The sequence below is a fragment of the Pelobates fuscus genome, chromosome 6 (assembly GCF_036172605.1).
Source record: "Pelobates fuscus isolate aPelFus1 chromosome 6, aPelFus1.pri, whole genome shotgun sequence".
NCBI lineage: Eukaryota > Metazoa > Chordata > Amphibia > Anura > Pelobatidae > Pelobates > Pelobates fuscus.
The window spans coordinates 79388305-79405165 of NC_086322.1; the positions used below are offsets into that span (position 1 = coordinate 79388305).

Here is a 16861-nt window from a genome sequence, read left to right on the forward strand (position 1 = left end):
GAGCCGAGCTAGATGAAGCTTGACCGGAAGTCTGAAGTGGCGCCAAATCAGGATATTCGTTTTTAATGGGGGTTGGTTCTGATTCCGGAAGGGGAGATTTAGTACGAGGGGGGGTAGATCCTGTACTGGAGGAGGAAGCGGAAGTGGATGAGGGTAATGAGGGGAGGGTTGCAGGACTTCCTGCGTTTGCGTCACTTCCTCTTAACGGAAAGTAAGGGGGCGGCAAAGGGATCTCGGACTCAGGGGGCATGTCCAAAATGGGCCTAACACCAGTCCTAGTGGACGAACAAGTCCTAGCTACCATGAGGCGACATTGCTCCTCGTGGCATGTCCGGAGCCATTTTGGCGAGTCATTTACGGCCTGTCTCCAACAATCAACATAAGGAAACTGGCCGTAAAGTTCAGGCCTACCTGATACAGCCACGTGTAAGCGCTGTACCAGAGTTGGATCCAAACTGCCACGTGGCGGCCATGCCGCAACCAAAGTAGGCCACTCCCTAGTACACAAAGTGACCAAACGTACAGGAGACATTTTAACCCCAAAATCACAAGTTTTGAATCCCTTTTTAAAATTCTTCACCATACAACCTAAGGGATCCGGAATCGTTGACTGCGACGCACCCATACTTAACAATGGAACGTCGTCGACAACGAATACTATACACGCGTACTATTCAACAGTCACACCCGTTTCCTCTGGCAACAGCACCACGTGGTACGGTTACCAAGTGAAACGTACACAATAACACAATGAACACTCATGGAATTCCCGTACACACACAGCTGTTACACCAGTCACTATATAATCAATATTATGCCCTTTGGCGTAACTATACAGTCACCCACGCTATAATTCTCTATATACGAATTACCCGTCTATAACACACCCCAGTAACATCGTCTTTTACAAATAGCGGTTACAGTACGGTTAGCATAGGTCAAAGCACAAGTTAAGGTCACAATACAATTATTAGTGGTTATGGTGTTAAACATGCAATGGACGACAATGATTAGTACTTATATACAGTGTCAGTAAATATACAGGGTTATGGTACCGTGCACTATAATACAGCAACACACTATTAACACTCTCGCTAGACGGCTGAGCTCGCGCTATCTAACAAGATATACACTTTACTAAACAATCGTTAACACATTTACAATTCCCAACTAAACTATTGGCCAGTACCTTGAATGGACTACCTAAAAACAATCTACATACGTTTTGGTTAGCCACACTGCCCAATCACCACATATATAGCGAGCTAGAGGACCGAATTTACACAGACGCCTCTTAGTCGCACTATCAAAAGTCTAGTGGGTTCCAAATTTACACGCCTTCCCACTTAGCCCAGATAGGATGAGAGCTAGCGAACCGAATTTACACAGACGCCGCTTAGTCTCCCGGTCCCTCCGACCTAGCGAACAAAATATACACCCTAGAACGCTAGTCTAGACAAGACACCGGTGTCCGGCTAGGGCTATTTACACCAGAGCCCCGCCTGACTAACAAAATCAAACGGTCTGACTAAAGAGCGTTCGATCGAGCGGTGCGCCTTCGCTCCTTCCCTCCGACAGAGGGGGCAGATACACAGATTCAAACCCCTTTGGGCCTACCGCACAATCGGTATACCCCTAGTGGGTCCTGCCGTCTAAAACAGCAGTTGTCTTACCTCCTCGTTCCTGAACCTGAGTTCACACTCATCGATGGGGACACCCCAGCACTTCTCACGTAGAGGCCGATGATCTCCTGGACAACAGACCAGTGGCGCCGAGACGAAGGGAGGTCCACGCAGAAGTTCAGGGGTGCAGCCGTAGAGAACGTGGGCAAAGATAGACTGTCTCACGCCTCTGCCTCTCAGCTACCGTTGAACGATGAGCTTCCCGGCCAATGCACCAAATGATACCGGAGAAACTGACGGAAGCCAAGCACAGAGAGATGGACACAGGTTTCTTCAGGAAGGAAGAGATTCTTTATTGGATCACCGATCGGGACTCAGAGGGACTAACGTCACCAAAATACAGCAAATTCTGAGCCCCGGACAATAGTGCAGGCTCCTTATATAGGCACATAACTCCTCCCATATTAAGCTCCACCCGCACATTCTCTTAACCAATCAACACAAATAAGAATTAACTTCCTGTTTGACCGCATGGCTTGTCCAGCACAATGAAGGAGGGGGAATACTACATCCTGTATTCTTGCACATGCTCCGTACACTACTGATCGTATCTTGCCTCGTGCAACCAACTGATCGATACGTCAGCATATGCACGTACACATGCCACGTGGTAATCTCGGCCTACTAAATTTATTTTTACCGAGATTCCACCACAATACCAGTGTGTGTCTGTGTGTCAGTGTGTATCTGTGTATCAAGGCGCGTGCATGTGTCTGTGTAAATATTCGTAATATGTTGTGTGTGTGTGTGACTGTGTGTGGGGGGGCTGCGTGTGGAGGAGACATGTGTGTGACAGACGGTTGCAGCCACCTCCTTGAAATGGATTTCTGCGTGTTGGGATATCTGATGTACATACATTTGTGTGTTTGAATGGAAAGATGTTTTTGTATGGAGTATGTTTGTGTAAATGTAGGGGTATGTTTGTATGTAGTGTTGACGTTTGAATGCAGGGATGTTTTTGCATGTAGTGTTAGTGTTTGACTGCTGGCATGTATAACATACAATAATTGCAAAATAGAAAGAAAAAAATGAGATAAAAAATCAGGGGGTAAAAAAAAATCTTAAAAAATCAGCCCTTATTTATTTACTTTGATTTTTGCTACACCTTACTTTTTTAGGTGTACTTTTTAGCTCAGCCACACTATTAGAATTATATAATTGGATAGATGGTTTATCTTTTTTTTTACATATTATTTTAACAAAAATAAATAATTAAAAAATAAATGAAGTTATGGATAAATGATTTGTGTCCAAGGTAAAGTTTCAGACATGTTGTGATTGTACTGAGAGAGCACGTGCCCAGGGCTATCACTGCTTCCTATTCAGCACCTCTTCCAAGTCTCAAGCATCAGAACTAGGTGCAAGCCGCTGGTCACGTGGTGCGGCGACGTCGTCACGCGGACGCGGAAGTTCCAGCCTGGAAGTGAGAACTGGCAGCTCGGTCAGTGTTAGAGGGGACAGCAAGATGGCGACACAGACACACACCTCCTTGGATGCTAAACTGGAGCTGGCCGTCAGCGACTGGCTGAAATGGGACAAGGTGAGACATATTACAGTATACCGCCTCACGGGGGGCTTCCTTTATCCCACACAGGGGGCTGTACACAAGATTTGATTAAAAGTGCTAATTGCTGCCTTCTCTCCCCTTGCCATTTACAATGAATGAATGTTAACAAATAGTAATGTTCACTGTCAGCTCAGCTGTCAGTGTTACTGTCTGGGCAGCAGGAGCTCAACTCTCAGGCATGTTTGAGCTGAAAATGTTTTAGCCACTTTTAGGGTAGATGGCACATTTTCAATACTCTGACAATAAGACATAAAGCAGATAGTCTATTCTGCATTTTTGTTACCATTTTTTTTCTTTCTATAGATGGTAATGTTCATTTCTGTTTTTTTATAGTGTTAATTTTATGACCTGTAGAAAGATGGATTTAAATAAGAATATATATTAAAATATTGAAAAGATTACTTGTAGAAAGATGGGTTTGAATAAGACATTTTAAAGTAAATACCTTTACATATATACATTTTGCTTATGCTGTACACTGTGTGCAATTAACATGTAAATCTGCTAAACCAGATATGCTGTGTTTACTTTCAATATTATATTGTGTTTTAGGGATGCAAGCATAATAATGGAAAAGATAAATGCATAACTTCTCTGACAGTCTTAAAATGTCAGCAAAGGATGCGTGTTAAAAATGTATCCTGTATTAATATAGACTTCCATTAGGATTGAAAACAAAATTTTGTGTAGTTATTCTGATAGAAGCAGTGGGAGAATGTGTTTATTTAAATTTTCAGATGAGAGCTGCTTCACATAATATGTATAAATAATTTAATAACTTAACTGTTGCAGCATTAAATCCAGTGCCACAACCTACTCGCAATATTCTAATCTTAACATGAAAGTTCTATTTCTTTAGTTCATTCAGTTGGATAGGTGTTTGTTTGTTTTTTGCCATAACAGAAAAAGCATTTGTCTGTATGGTACTTGTCTTTTTGTTTAAAGTATTATGCTGATAGATGTACTTAGTTTCCCATTTTGTTTTAACCTGCCTGAGTGCTCCGTTCCGTTTTGTGTAATTCAAGCAAATTTGATTTGCATCCACATGACTCCAAAAGTAAAATGCAAGTACTGTAGTACAATTCTTTAGTGCCAGTGGATTCCGGTCATGTGAAATCTTTTTGTCAAAATATGCCCAACATTTGCGTTATAATATATGTTAGCAATTATATTTTTATGGAACTGTATGACAAATTCAGGGAGTATATTGCATTACACAGTGTCCCAGAGCTTTGCACATCGATGTGTCACTGAAGTAGTTGAATGCAAACCCAAGTCTTTCCCAATGGCCTGAAATATGTCTGTTGCATAACCCGGTTAATATGTTCACTACATGACTAGCTGCTAGAGATGATGTCTCAATATATGCACATCACATATGAGTCCCATTAAAGACGAACTACGTGAAAATTGAATGTAAAGGATAAAAAGCTATAGATTGCATGAAAAGTTAATGTTTTGCAGCAAACATCACTTGGCAATGCATTTATGCTTTTTAAATGGTAGGATGATAGGGCTGCAGGGTCAAATATGCTATCCTTTTATGATTCAATAGAATAGCATATTTGACCCTGCAGCCCTATCGTCCTACCATTTAAAAAGCATAAATGCATTGCCAAGTGATGTTTGCTGCAAAACATTAACTTTTCATGCAATCTATAGCTTTTTATCCTTTACATTCAAACTTCACATAGTTCGTTTTTAATAGGACTCATATGTGATGTGCATATGTTCATAAATAATCTCTAGCAATAGGAGGCTGCCTTATATTCGCAAAATAAAGAAATGTAAAATAAGTTGTGTTTATTGTTGAAAATAATGTGTAATACTATCAGTGTTATGTCAAAAAGATTTGAGAATTGCTAGACCCTCCGCTCTCTCTGCACATCAATGCATTGCTGTATCCTATGAGTGCATGGAAGATCCCATTTGGATATATACATATTTATTGTTGTAACGGATCACCTGGCACCCCGACTTGGTACCTCTGTTAATGGATGCTCCTAGCGCTTCCTGAGGACTCCAAGCACTCTGGCAGACACCACAATCACCGAATCCGAGAAACCTTTAAATTCTCCCAAGCGTATGACTGCTGTAGACCATTGAATAGGAACCATACGAATAGGCTTGTACTCCTAGCAGTCAACTGGAACAGCATACATTAAATCCTTCTCCCAATAATGAGACGACACATCACTTTGAGGGTAAAACAGGAACTCTGGACTGGCTCATCCAGCCCGGCTTTTATTACAATAATACACATACAGTCCACACCCAGGGGGAGGCATAAAATATCCAATCACATACATGGTTCAGCCCACACATCCCCTCCCCTCAGATAAAATTAAACCCAATTATCCGGTACACCTTTTCAGCCAAGTTCTGGATGTACCCCAAAACCCGGGGGTACACCTTTAAATCCAGCATCGCTGGATAGCCCTTATTCAGGGGGACAACATATTCAAAATTCAAGTCATTCGGATGAACGGTTCGTGAGATATGGGGTTCCAAAGATTTGACCGACCGCATGGGTAAAGTATCCGAAAACAGTTCCATGCATTTTGGCCCTGCGGTCGGTCACAAACAAGGGAATGAAAACAGACGAATTGCCTGTGTTATAGAGCCTGGAGAGGGTTTGAATGAATTCCCTTGTTTGTGGGGTTCTTTCTACCGAACGGCGGGTCATTCGGTAGTTTCTATACGAATTTCTGGAAGTATGGAGGTCTCAGCGGTGTTTGCCTAGTCAAGTGTCCGATTTTTAGTTCCAGACACTCGACGGCAAAACACCGCTGTTCGGTAGTTTAAGATGGCCGCCGCCACGTGTTTGTTTCCCGAATGGCGGCCACCCAGAGGACAAAGAATACATTACACTGATTGCCAATTACCCGTTTGCAACATTGTTGCAAACTGTAATTGGAGGCACACTTATTCCTGGGTGGTCTGGTTGTTCGGTAGTTTCACTCAATATAATGAATGGAGTGATTCTACCGAACAATCAGGTGAATGCTGCATACATATCCCAGGTTAAACTCAACACATAAATACATATGTAATATTAAAGGCAGTATACTGGAATATGCTCCACAGTCTTAAAGGGACAGTAGTCCCAAAAGTCCCAATATGTCCATCGCTGATTTTAAAGGGCCAGTAGTAGCAATATAAAGTACAATATGCCCCAAATAACCCAGGGGCCATAGTCAGCAGGTAGGAGGCTAGCAAACAGGCTTCTCCAGGGCCCAGTGGCGAGGTTGGTTTCGCCACAATTGTGTTACTGGATGTTTTACATTGTGCGCTCACACCTTTTGGTTTTAATTATTATCAGAGTTATTCACGTAAGTGAGAATTCAAAGTGAATTTAAAATGTAAGTAGCCAAACTGGAAGCCTAACTGAGTTAGATAATTTTACCAGTTTTGACCTTAAAACTGATGTCACTGTCAGGAGTCTTTGCATATTATGTTTATGCAAATTGTTTTGCTTTTTTTTTTTTCTCCCCAATTTCAGGCACATATATAACATTTTACTTGTTTTTTGTTGTTGTTTTTTTCACAAGAAGATTGTCTTTGCAAATGTGTATTCCTGTAGTGTTAAAAATACTATTTAGGTGGCTGGCCCTCTCTTACCCCCTTAAAAACTTTCCTTTATTCCAACACTCCGCTGGTGCTGTCTCTACCCCTGATTCGCCTCTTCGGCTGAGGTCATCATAATTTACAATTTAAGTTAAGGAGGCTTGGTGAGGAAAATTCGGCATCTCCATGCAGCACTGACCCAGGAAATACCTCTAGTGGCCGCCTGAGTGACAGCCACAGGAATTGTCCCTAGGCTGTTTTGTAAACACTGCCTTTTCTATAAAAAGGCAGCGTTTACATTAAAATGCCTGCAGGGGCTGGCTATAGACACCAGAATAGCTACATTAAGTTGTAGTTGTTCTGGTGACTATAGTGTCCCTTTAAAGTAAATGTATCACATTCTTGCATAATATTTTCTTTGCATTTCTGCAATATGTTGAAGACTAGTTCTAAATCAAATGGTCAAATACGTTATTTGTATATTATTTCTAAAGTAATTTTATTGTATTCAAATGTTAATTATTTATAAATTACTTGCTATAAGGGCATTTTGTTTTTATTTCCTGTCACTCAAGTAGCCTTCTCAAATATTACCTGTATGTAATGAAAATCATACTTGTGTGTTCTTTGGTGGAATGCACAACAAATTAATTCTACGGTGTCTTGCACACACCACCTTGCAGTGTGTGATCGCATACTGCAGGTTTTGACAACACAATTATCATCTACACCAGTCCACAGTCTCTACGATACCATGGAAACTTAATATAATAATAATAATAATTTAATAATAATGACAACTAAAAAAAAATATGTATTGGGGTATGACAGTGTATACATCTGTACGTGAAGCCATCTTGATATGAAGCGCTTCTTAAGTTGAGCCAACTAGAACTTTTTCTGCACCGTATATTTAAATAATTGGTTTACTGTCTCTTCTGACTATATACTGACTTTCTTTCCAACACAGAATCCCAAAACATCCGACTTAGTCAAACAGTTGGTGGCCGATGGAAAAATAGAAGAGCTGCAGTCATGTTTCAGTTCACGAATGGAGTTTGGGACTGCCGGACTTCGTGCAGCAATGGGCCCAGGGGTTTCACAGATGAATGATTTGACCATTATTCAGACCACTCAGGTATTCTTTTAAAAAATCTATATAATGTAGAATTGCTGGATCAGAGCATTCAATACTCTGTAAGACAGGGCTCTATAATAAACCTTCTAAATGCAAATCAGGTTCTTAGTGAGAGGGGTGGGATTGACATTGTTTTTTTTGTTTTTTTAATTTTTTTTTTACTGCTAACCAAATGTGACTAAGGTGTAAAGGGAAGTCCCTAGCAAAGTCTCCAAGATCACAGACCCTACTGGCATTATGCATCTTTGCTTCATGGACTTGTATTTCAGATAGTAGTAATCGGCACAGCACCTCTGCATGTCTAGAGTCAAATAAATTATTGTATTGGTGCTACTAAGTGATGCTGGTTGGATGCAAAAGTAAAACATTTAACAATGTATAGTAGGAGAACATACCCAGACCAGGAATGTATTCATGTGTGGAGTGATGATTCTTGGAATGGCAGAATGGAGGTGATAAGTTGTTATGTTTTATTTTAGCCTATTTTGGGACACAGTGAAGTTATAGTTGGCTCTGCATAGAGCTGCAAAAAAAGACTTACAGGCTTATTCACTAAAGTGAGAATTCAAAGAGCATTTTAAATTTAAAGGGTCAAACAATTTTAGCTTAATGAAACAGTTTTGGTGTATAGATTATGTCCCTGCAGTTTCACATCTCAATTCTCTGGCATTTAGGAGTTAAATAACTTTTGTTTCTGTTTGTGCAGCCCTAGTCACACCTCCCATGGATGTGACTCCCACAGCCTGCATGGTAAAAAATTGTTTAATTTTCAAATAGATGTTACATTCTACAAATGTTTGTTATCTCCTGCTCTGTAAATTTAACTTTATTCACTTACAGGAGGCTCCTGCAGGGTCTAGCAAGCTATTAACAGAGCAGGAGATAGGAAATTCTAAATTAAACAGAATTTGCCAAAAAGAAAGTGTAACATTAAATTACTCTTTGCATGAAGTGTTTAGGAAAGTTGTGTAAGTCACATGCAGGGAGGAGGGCTTAGAGCTGCATAAACAAAGTGATTTAACTCCGAAATGGCAGAGAATTGAACAATGAGACTACAGGGGCATGATCTATACACTAAAACCGCTTCATTAAGATAAAGTTGTTTTGATGACTATAGTGTCTCTTTAAGGTCAAAATCAGTTCAGTTACTGTGGCCATACATTTGAAATTAACTTTGAATTCTCACTTTAGTAAATATACTCCTGTATACATATTGCCATTATTTTAATATATGTACTCTTGGATGTGATATGGACCACTCAGACTAAAACCAGCCGTTTTTCAACCATAGGTGAAGAAATCTTTTCCTATTGTCCGCCTTGTGCTTGAAATTAATATATAGGAAACTTTTTGGGGGGCGGGGCCTGACCGCGGAGCAGAGTGGAAGCACACTACAGCAGCTCCCGCTAAAAACTGCAAATTTCTCCAATTTATATAGCCGTAACGGCGCACAAACGGGTCGGAAAGGCCACCCAGTGAGCAGTGACATTGGGGTGCACTAATCGAGCGACAGATCAAACCCCAATCATCCGACACAATGGTGAGGCCTACAAACATGGCAGGTGCAGGAGGGACGGCCGCTCTCCTGACACCACGACCAGCCAAGATCCAGGACTTGGGCCCTCGTCTCCCCCCCTCTGGACTGGTGGGGGTCATCCCGGTCCACCCCCACAAGCTCCCCCTGCGAAGGGGTGTACAAACGATAGGGACACAGGGTTCCAAACCTACTGGCATGCAAGCCCCCAAGATGGCGGATGCCGTCTCAACAGCATACCCACAAAGTATATGGCTGGACACTGAACACAGGCTAAATGCTATCTTCGCCTCCTTTTGGAAACAGCTGAGGGCTCGCATGCGGCTTCAGGGACACGCACCACCAACTACCGAGAGGCCACACAACTCACCGCGAGGTGCACAGCGTATTGCACCCGCGAGCACCCAGCTCCGGCGAAGGGCCCTCACCGACATGGCCGGGAGGAGACCCCCGACACGCAAAACGCAGAGGGACAGGTGCGGCCCGACCAAACAAGCAACACAACGAGGCGCACAACCCAGAGTGACGTCCACACCGGGTAGGCGACCATGGAGCTACCCCGACCCGAGACGGGTGAACTCAGCTCGGACCACAATGTGGAGGTCCTCATACTCATCCAACCATTATACATACACGCGACTCCAGGGCTCCACACTCCCTTACATCTCGGAGACTGCGCAAGCTGACCAGCACAATACAAGCCTGGGAGATGACCATACAAGGAGTAGCCTGAAGCACGGGCAAAGCGGGACTCAAAACCTGTGGGTTACCTTCGATGCCCCCCCTGCTCACGGAAATAAACACCCGACTGTTTCAATACAGAGGACTGCATGTTCAAAACGAGATATATCTTTATGTTTACGTTCCCCTGTTATTTTAGTTTATCATAAGCAGGTTTATTAAGAGTGACTCAATGTATCCAGCAAAACCTAACTACTCACATGTACTATATCTGTCTCCCTCCATTACTATGCATGGGCCATAGGGCTCATATTATTCAGCACTCCGTTTCAACCTGTCCTTGGGGACACTGCAGACGCGTGTTGCCTTCCCTCCACGCAGAGCTATCGGCTGAAAACGGGTCTATTGGCACGCTGACACCTCCAACAGTGAGCAGCAACACCTGCAAAGAACATCTCCAGGACTATCTGTGACACCCTCCCGGAATTTAACCACATCTAGCCTGTTCTCACCTTGGGCTGCCAAAACGGACTGACTGCCTTTATAGCCTGCAGCCTGGTTTAGTATTACCCGGTTCTTACCTATGTATGCTCAGCCTGAGACACACCACTCTACGAATGAGCACACTCCAAGACATACTCTTCTTGTGATTACTATTAAGTTACTGTTAATCGTTGTTTTACTCTCACCGTGACTTTACCTAACTAACCTAAGCTAGAACCTTAGACGTATGTTTAACTATTAATGCTCATAAGCCATAGATATGTCTATTCTGCATAGCTACGTTTGCGCATATTTTGCTAGTTACCTATATCTTGCAATCACATGTTAACTACTTACATAGTGTATCAGCAGGTTACTTCGCACTGAATAGCTTTCTAAAAAGTTTATAGACCCGCAGCACTCAGATGATTCCAACGTATTAACTATTGGCTAGGTGAATAGCATGATTGTATATACACTGTATCTGCATTGAATACAGAGCTCCAAGCATAGCTCCAGTATTCTGGTAGTAACTTAACATTGGCGGTGTTTGCTTGCCTTTAAAATGCTTTATATATGTTTTCGTTAATCAACTTAAAAACCAAAAAGTGGCATTACTAAACAAGGAAATGTATCTACCTAATCTAGAGCGAACGATGTATTAACCCCATCCTGTGAACAAACCGTACATTTCCCCTTCTCTCTTCTGTATCCCATCTCATATGCCGCAATAAAATAAAAAATATCATAACACATTAAAAAATAAACCCCACAAATGTTACATCCCCTGGTAGACCTGATCTGGGTGATCAACATATCCAAAAATCACCCAGATCAGTTCAAGAATTTCCTGGAAGTCTTATTTTTGACCGACCGTGCACATGGTCCTGTGTCCAATACAGTTCCAGGGAATCAGGGCTAATGGTCGGTCTCTCTGTCTTGAGTACAAAAGTACATGAACAGAGCCTGTTTAAAGTATTTTAGCCAGGTCTATTGCAGAGGCCGTAGTCACAGAGTAAGAGGCTGGCAAACAGGCCCCTCCAAAAACCAGTGGCGAGGTTACTTTCGCCACATCGACATTTAACCAGAGGATGGCGCCTGGACACTCTGGACAACATAACTGATACCACTAGCTCTAGTGTTTTTATTACTTACCTTAAATCGCAATTCTAATATCCAAATTGTAGAATCATAGTTAAAGGGACACTCAAAGCAAGGTAACCATATGTGGTGTAGTAGTAGTAATGATACAAGGAGACTATGGATGCAGTCTCTCCACATTTTTGACACAAACAAAAGATTAACCAACACCTGAAGCCAACATAGCTGTGACATTTCTTAATTCTCCGTTTCTTCACAGGGATTTTGCAGGTATCTTGAGAAAAATATTGCAGATCTCAAAGAAAGAGGTGTAGTGATTGGTTATGATGCGCGTGCTCATCCTTCAAGTGGCGGAAGCAGTAAGAGGTAACTTGTCTAAAAGCTAAGCATTGTGTTCTGTATTTCTTTTCCAAGATAGTAATCACAGTGCATAAAATGGTTATTGTATAAATTGCATTCTGACAGCATTTGAACCAAAGCTGATTTATTACTTGTAAAAAAACAAATCACTAATGACTGTCTAGAATATACAGGGTAATCTAGTGCAGTGGTATGTTAACTTGACCTTAGGATGGCTAAAATCTGTGGTTCAATGGCAGGCCTGGCCAAAAAATATGAATCATGTTCCTGAATACAGGTGGTGATGTGTCATCAACACCCATGTTACTGCGCTGCCAGGGATGTAGTATTATCAGACACCAACGTAAGCAAGGAACCAGATCACTGTAATGTAGGAATCATTTATTATTCCTGGTAGTGGATAAAGATTCTGCCCCTTCCAAACTAAAATGGAGAACTAAATTGTATCAAATGGGGTTGACCAATTAGGAATTCAGAATCTGCCTTTTTAAAAATAAGATTTTGATAACTCCGATACACTGAAAGGCTCTGTATGTGTGTCTCATGAAAGGATAAACTTAAGGTGCATTCTTTCCCCCCCGGTATTGAATTCTCTATAAAATACCATTGATTAGTTTATAAATACATTTTCATGACTGCATGTAGAGTTGTTCTATTTTTGATTGTTCTAGTTACAAAGGATTCCTCTCCACGTTCTTTTAAAGGAACTGAAAACACTGAGTGCCTGAGGCTGAGACCTTTAAATGTTTTTCTGCACTCTAATGTCTACTTTTGATTTACACTTATACATATATGTGGCCATGGTATTTGTTTAAGAAGAAATGGTTTCCTAAGATAAAAATAAAAAAGGGCAAAAATCAGAATGCAGTGGCCATCTATCTACATTATCGAATTGTCATCATTCATGATATCTTGTACCCCTTGTCCAGGCTGATGTCTGAGTAGGCTAATCTTGGTTGTAAGGCTACTGGCAAAGTTTACATGTATTATTTTACATTTACTGTGGCAAATCTAGCCACTTCTGGACTATATGCAGTATAGGTTGTCCGTAGGCTGACTGTATGATGTGTTCCGTTAAATGTGTATGTATTGTGCTATGGCCGTTCGCACGCTGGCAGCCGTACGCTGCCAGCGTACCAGCATTCGTACGACGAAAACACGGCTATCCTGGCCATTCGCCGTACGAATACGGGCTCCCCAGGTCGACCACACACTCCCAAGTCGTGTGGTACCAAGTAACCGATTGCAACATTGTTGCAATCGGTAATTAAGGGCTCTCCTAGGTGGCCGTCGATCCACTACCGACCATGCGGCGGTCGGCCATCTTGGATCCTTTGTCTCTGCAGCGGTGTTCGGTCGTCGAGAGCCTGGACTTGAAAACGGCTACTCGATGATCCGAGCCCCGCTAGAGTTCCAGAGCGTTCGGGAGTCCCGCGTTCGGTACATTATATGTCCCGTATTTATTCGGTACTTTTAAACCAAAGTTCCTGTTTTACCCTCAACTTGAGTCCTGTGTCTTATTGGGGGAATCTGCTACAAGGGATTGCTATGCTAGGCATATTCCCTTGCTATAATCACTGAGCTCTTGTAAGAGCTTGTTCCTGCTTCGTTCTGAAGGGAGATAGCTGCAGCCTGCGGTGCTTATGGTGTCTGGTGGAGTGCTTGGAGTCCTCTGGAAGCGCTAGGAGCATCTTTCAACGGAGGTACCCAGTCGGGGTGCCAGGCGATCCGTTACATTGGTGGCAAGCGACGGGATCCGAACCTTACAGCCGAAAAAGCAGCGTTCGTGTAAACTGGAACTACCGAACAAGGAAAGCAAGGGCAATTCGTATGGAGATTGACTACACCATACTGAAACGACCGACTTTAAAAGAGCTACTGGAAGCCAGGGGCAAGATAGCCAGCAACAAATCTAAGGCTGTGCTGATCGCGGAACTAATGGAGGGAGACAGAGCCCGCAGCGCTACACCTCCACCAGCCAAGGAAGAGACCCCATTCCAAAAAGAGCTACGAACCAGGTTGGAGTTTCTGCCGCAACCAGTATCGTTGGAAATGCTGACCGTGATGATATCGGATGTACAAGACTATCTACTGGCAACCAACCCACCAGCAACCCCACCTAGGGCAGAGTCTGTTACTGCCTCCACCTATGGACAAATAAAGCCCAAAGTCCCACATCACGCCTTTAAAGCGTTTTGTGAAGAAAAGGACGAAATCGATGGGTACTTACAGGATTTTGAGCGGCTGTGCGATTTGCACGATCTGGAACCCGCAGTATGGGTACCGCTGCTGGCCGGTAAATTATCGGGTAGGGCAGCTGAAGCCTACCGTGCTGTACCTCGAGAGGACAGCAAAGATTACCCTAAAGTAAAGAGGGCGATCTTGGAGAGGTATGCTATCACCCCAGAAGCATACCGGCGCAAGTTCAGGGGCTTGCGCAAACCGGAGAAAGATTCTCACGCAGAGTGGGCACACAAGCTGGATCAAGCATCGCAAGGATGGATACAGGCCAGCAACGCCACTAATATGGAGGAGTTACGACAGCTTATGCTACTGGAGCAGTTTTTTAATGGCTTGTCCCCAGACGCACAAGAATGGGTGAGAGACCGTAAACCCCTCACCCTACCCGAAGCCGCTAGATTGGCGGATCAGCATTTTGATGCCCGGAGGCATCACGGATCACAGAATAAGGCCCTCCCTCGGATTACCGGGCCACCCCATAATTTTACTCCTACCGGCCCCACTGTACCCCTGCACAGGCCAGCACTGAATACTCCACCACCCCCCTCCCGATACAACGGCCGGGCTAACATTCAGTGTCACACCTGCAAGCAGTGGGGACACATCTCTCGGGAGTGCACCCAAAACCGGAGCCGGCAGGCTTGGAATCAGGTGCGACAAAATTTGGCACCAAGGGCTGCTGCACACCATTACCAGGTAGCCCCCGTCACCCAAGAATTGCTGAGCGCTCAAGTTGAGGAGCCGCTAGGGGTGCTCCACGAAGTAATGTCGGTCCGAGCCACCGACAACCGACAACATCATCGGCAGCTAGTAACCCTAGAGGGCAAGGAGGTACAAGGGCTCAGGGATTCGGGAGCCACTTTGACTTTGGTTGCACCACATTTGGTCCCGGGCGCAACCCACACTGGCGGGTCAGTGGCAGTACGGGTGGCCGGGGGAGCAGTATACCGGCTACCGACTGCCAAAGTACACTTGGATTGGGGTGTGGGAGAGGGGACTGTGGAAGTAGGGCTTATGCAAAATTTACCTGCAGATGTTGTGCTGGGGAATGACTTAGGCCAAATGACTTCCGCTTTTATTCCCCAGACCCCCTATCAGGAGGCACACCCCGTAACCACCCGGCAACAGGCTCGCACCACGGCTACACCGATACACTCTGAGGCTCAGGTAAGAGACCATGCTCCCCAACCGACCCCCATGTCCTGGGATACCCCGACTACATTTGCGACCGAAGTCCAGACCGACCCCACCCTCCAAGTATATAGAGACCGGGCACAAACAGACCAAACCGGGCTAGAGGGGGAGCGGTACATCTGGGAGAAGGAGTTGTTATACCGTGTCACGACTAAAGATGTGGGGGGGTCTGTCACCCTGACTAACAAGCAGCTAGTGGTACCGCAAAAGTATAGACCGGAGCTGCTTAGAATTGCTCATGACATTCCCTTGTCAGGACACCTAGGGATGACCCGTACCCGGTACCGCTTAACGCATGCCTTCTTCTGGCCCGGCATCTCGCAGGATGTGCGCCAGTATTGCACCTCTTGCGACGTATGTCAGAGAGTAGGTAAACGAGGGGATCGCCACAAGGCCAAGCTATGTCCCCTACCCATTATCGCAGAGCCCTTCAGCCGCGTAGCGGTAGATATCGTAGGGCCCCTGCCAAAACCCAGTCCCTCTGGCAAAAGGTACATTCTGACTGTAGTGGATTACGCCACCAGGTACCCCGAAGCTGTGGCCCTCACTAATATACATGCCGAGACCGTAGCAGAGGCATTAATGAAAGTGTTTTCCCGGGTAGGGTTCCCCCAAGAGATAATCTCGGACCGAGGTACCCAGTTTACGGCCGAAGTTACTCAACATATGTGGAAGGTATGTGGCATTAAGCCAATAGTTAATTCCGCCTACCACCCCCAGTCCAATGGGTTATGTGAGAGGTTCAACGGGACACTGAAGCAGATGCTTCGGACGTTCGGGGAGACCCACAAAGACTGGGAGAGGTTTCTACCTCACCTACTCTTCGCTTATAGAGAGGTTCCCCAGGAGTCGACCGGATTCTCCCCGTTTGAATTACTATTTGGGAGGAGGGTGCGGGGACCCTTGAACTTAATTAGGGAACATTGGGAGGGAGAGAGTACTACCAACGAGACCCCTATCATATCATACGTCCTGGAATTCAGGGACCGTCTGGAGGCGCTCACTCAGGCTGTACACACCAACCTCCAGGCGGCCCAGCAACGACAGCGACGCTGGTACGATAGAGGAGCCCGAGACCGCAGCTTTCAGGTGGGACAGAAGGTTTTAATTTTAAAACCTGTCCGCACAGACAAGCTGCAGGCCATCTGGCAAGGCCCATACCAGGTAGTGGAGCAGCGATGCGACACTACCTATGTGATCGGCCCCTGCTCAGGGGTAGGGAAGAGACGCATGCTCCACGTGAACCTGCTCAAACCCTACCATGAGAGGATCGAGGATGTGACGGCCATCTGCGCCTCCTCCTTAGAGGATCA

The 16861-nt window shown here is 44.3% G+C and overlaps 1 protein-coding gene across 1 annotated transcript in view; it reads left to right on the forward strand.

Annotated features, from left to right (window-relative positions):
* Positions 1-3083: 3083 nt before the first annotated feature.
* Positions 3084-16861, forward strand: part of PGM2 (phosphoglucomutase 2) — a 49250-nt gene continuing 35472 nt past the window's right edge. Inside the window, exons 1-3 of the mRNA XM_063457863.1 lie at positions 3084-3222; positions 7787-7954; positions 12013-12119. Of these exons, the coding sequence (XP_063313933.1) occupies positions 3148-3222; positions 7787-7954; positions 12013-12119 (350 nt within the window). The 5' untranslated portion in view covers positions 3084-3147. The remainder of the gene's footprint in view (positions 3223-7786; positions 7955-12012; positions 12120-16861) is intronic.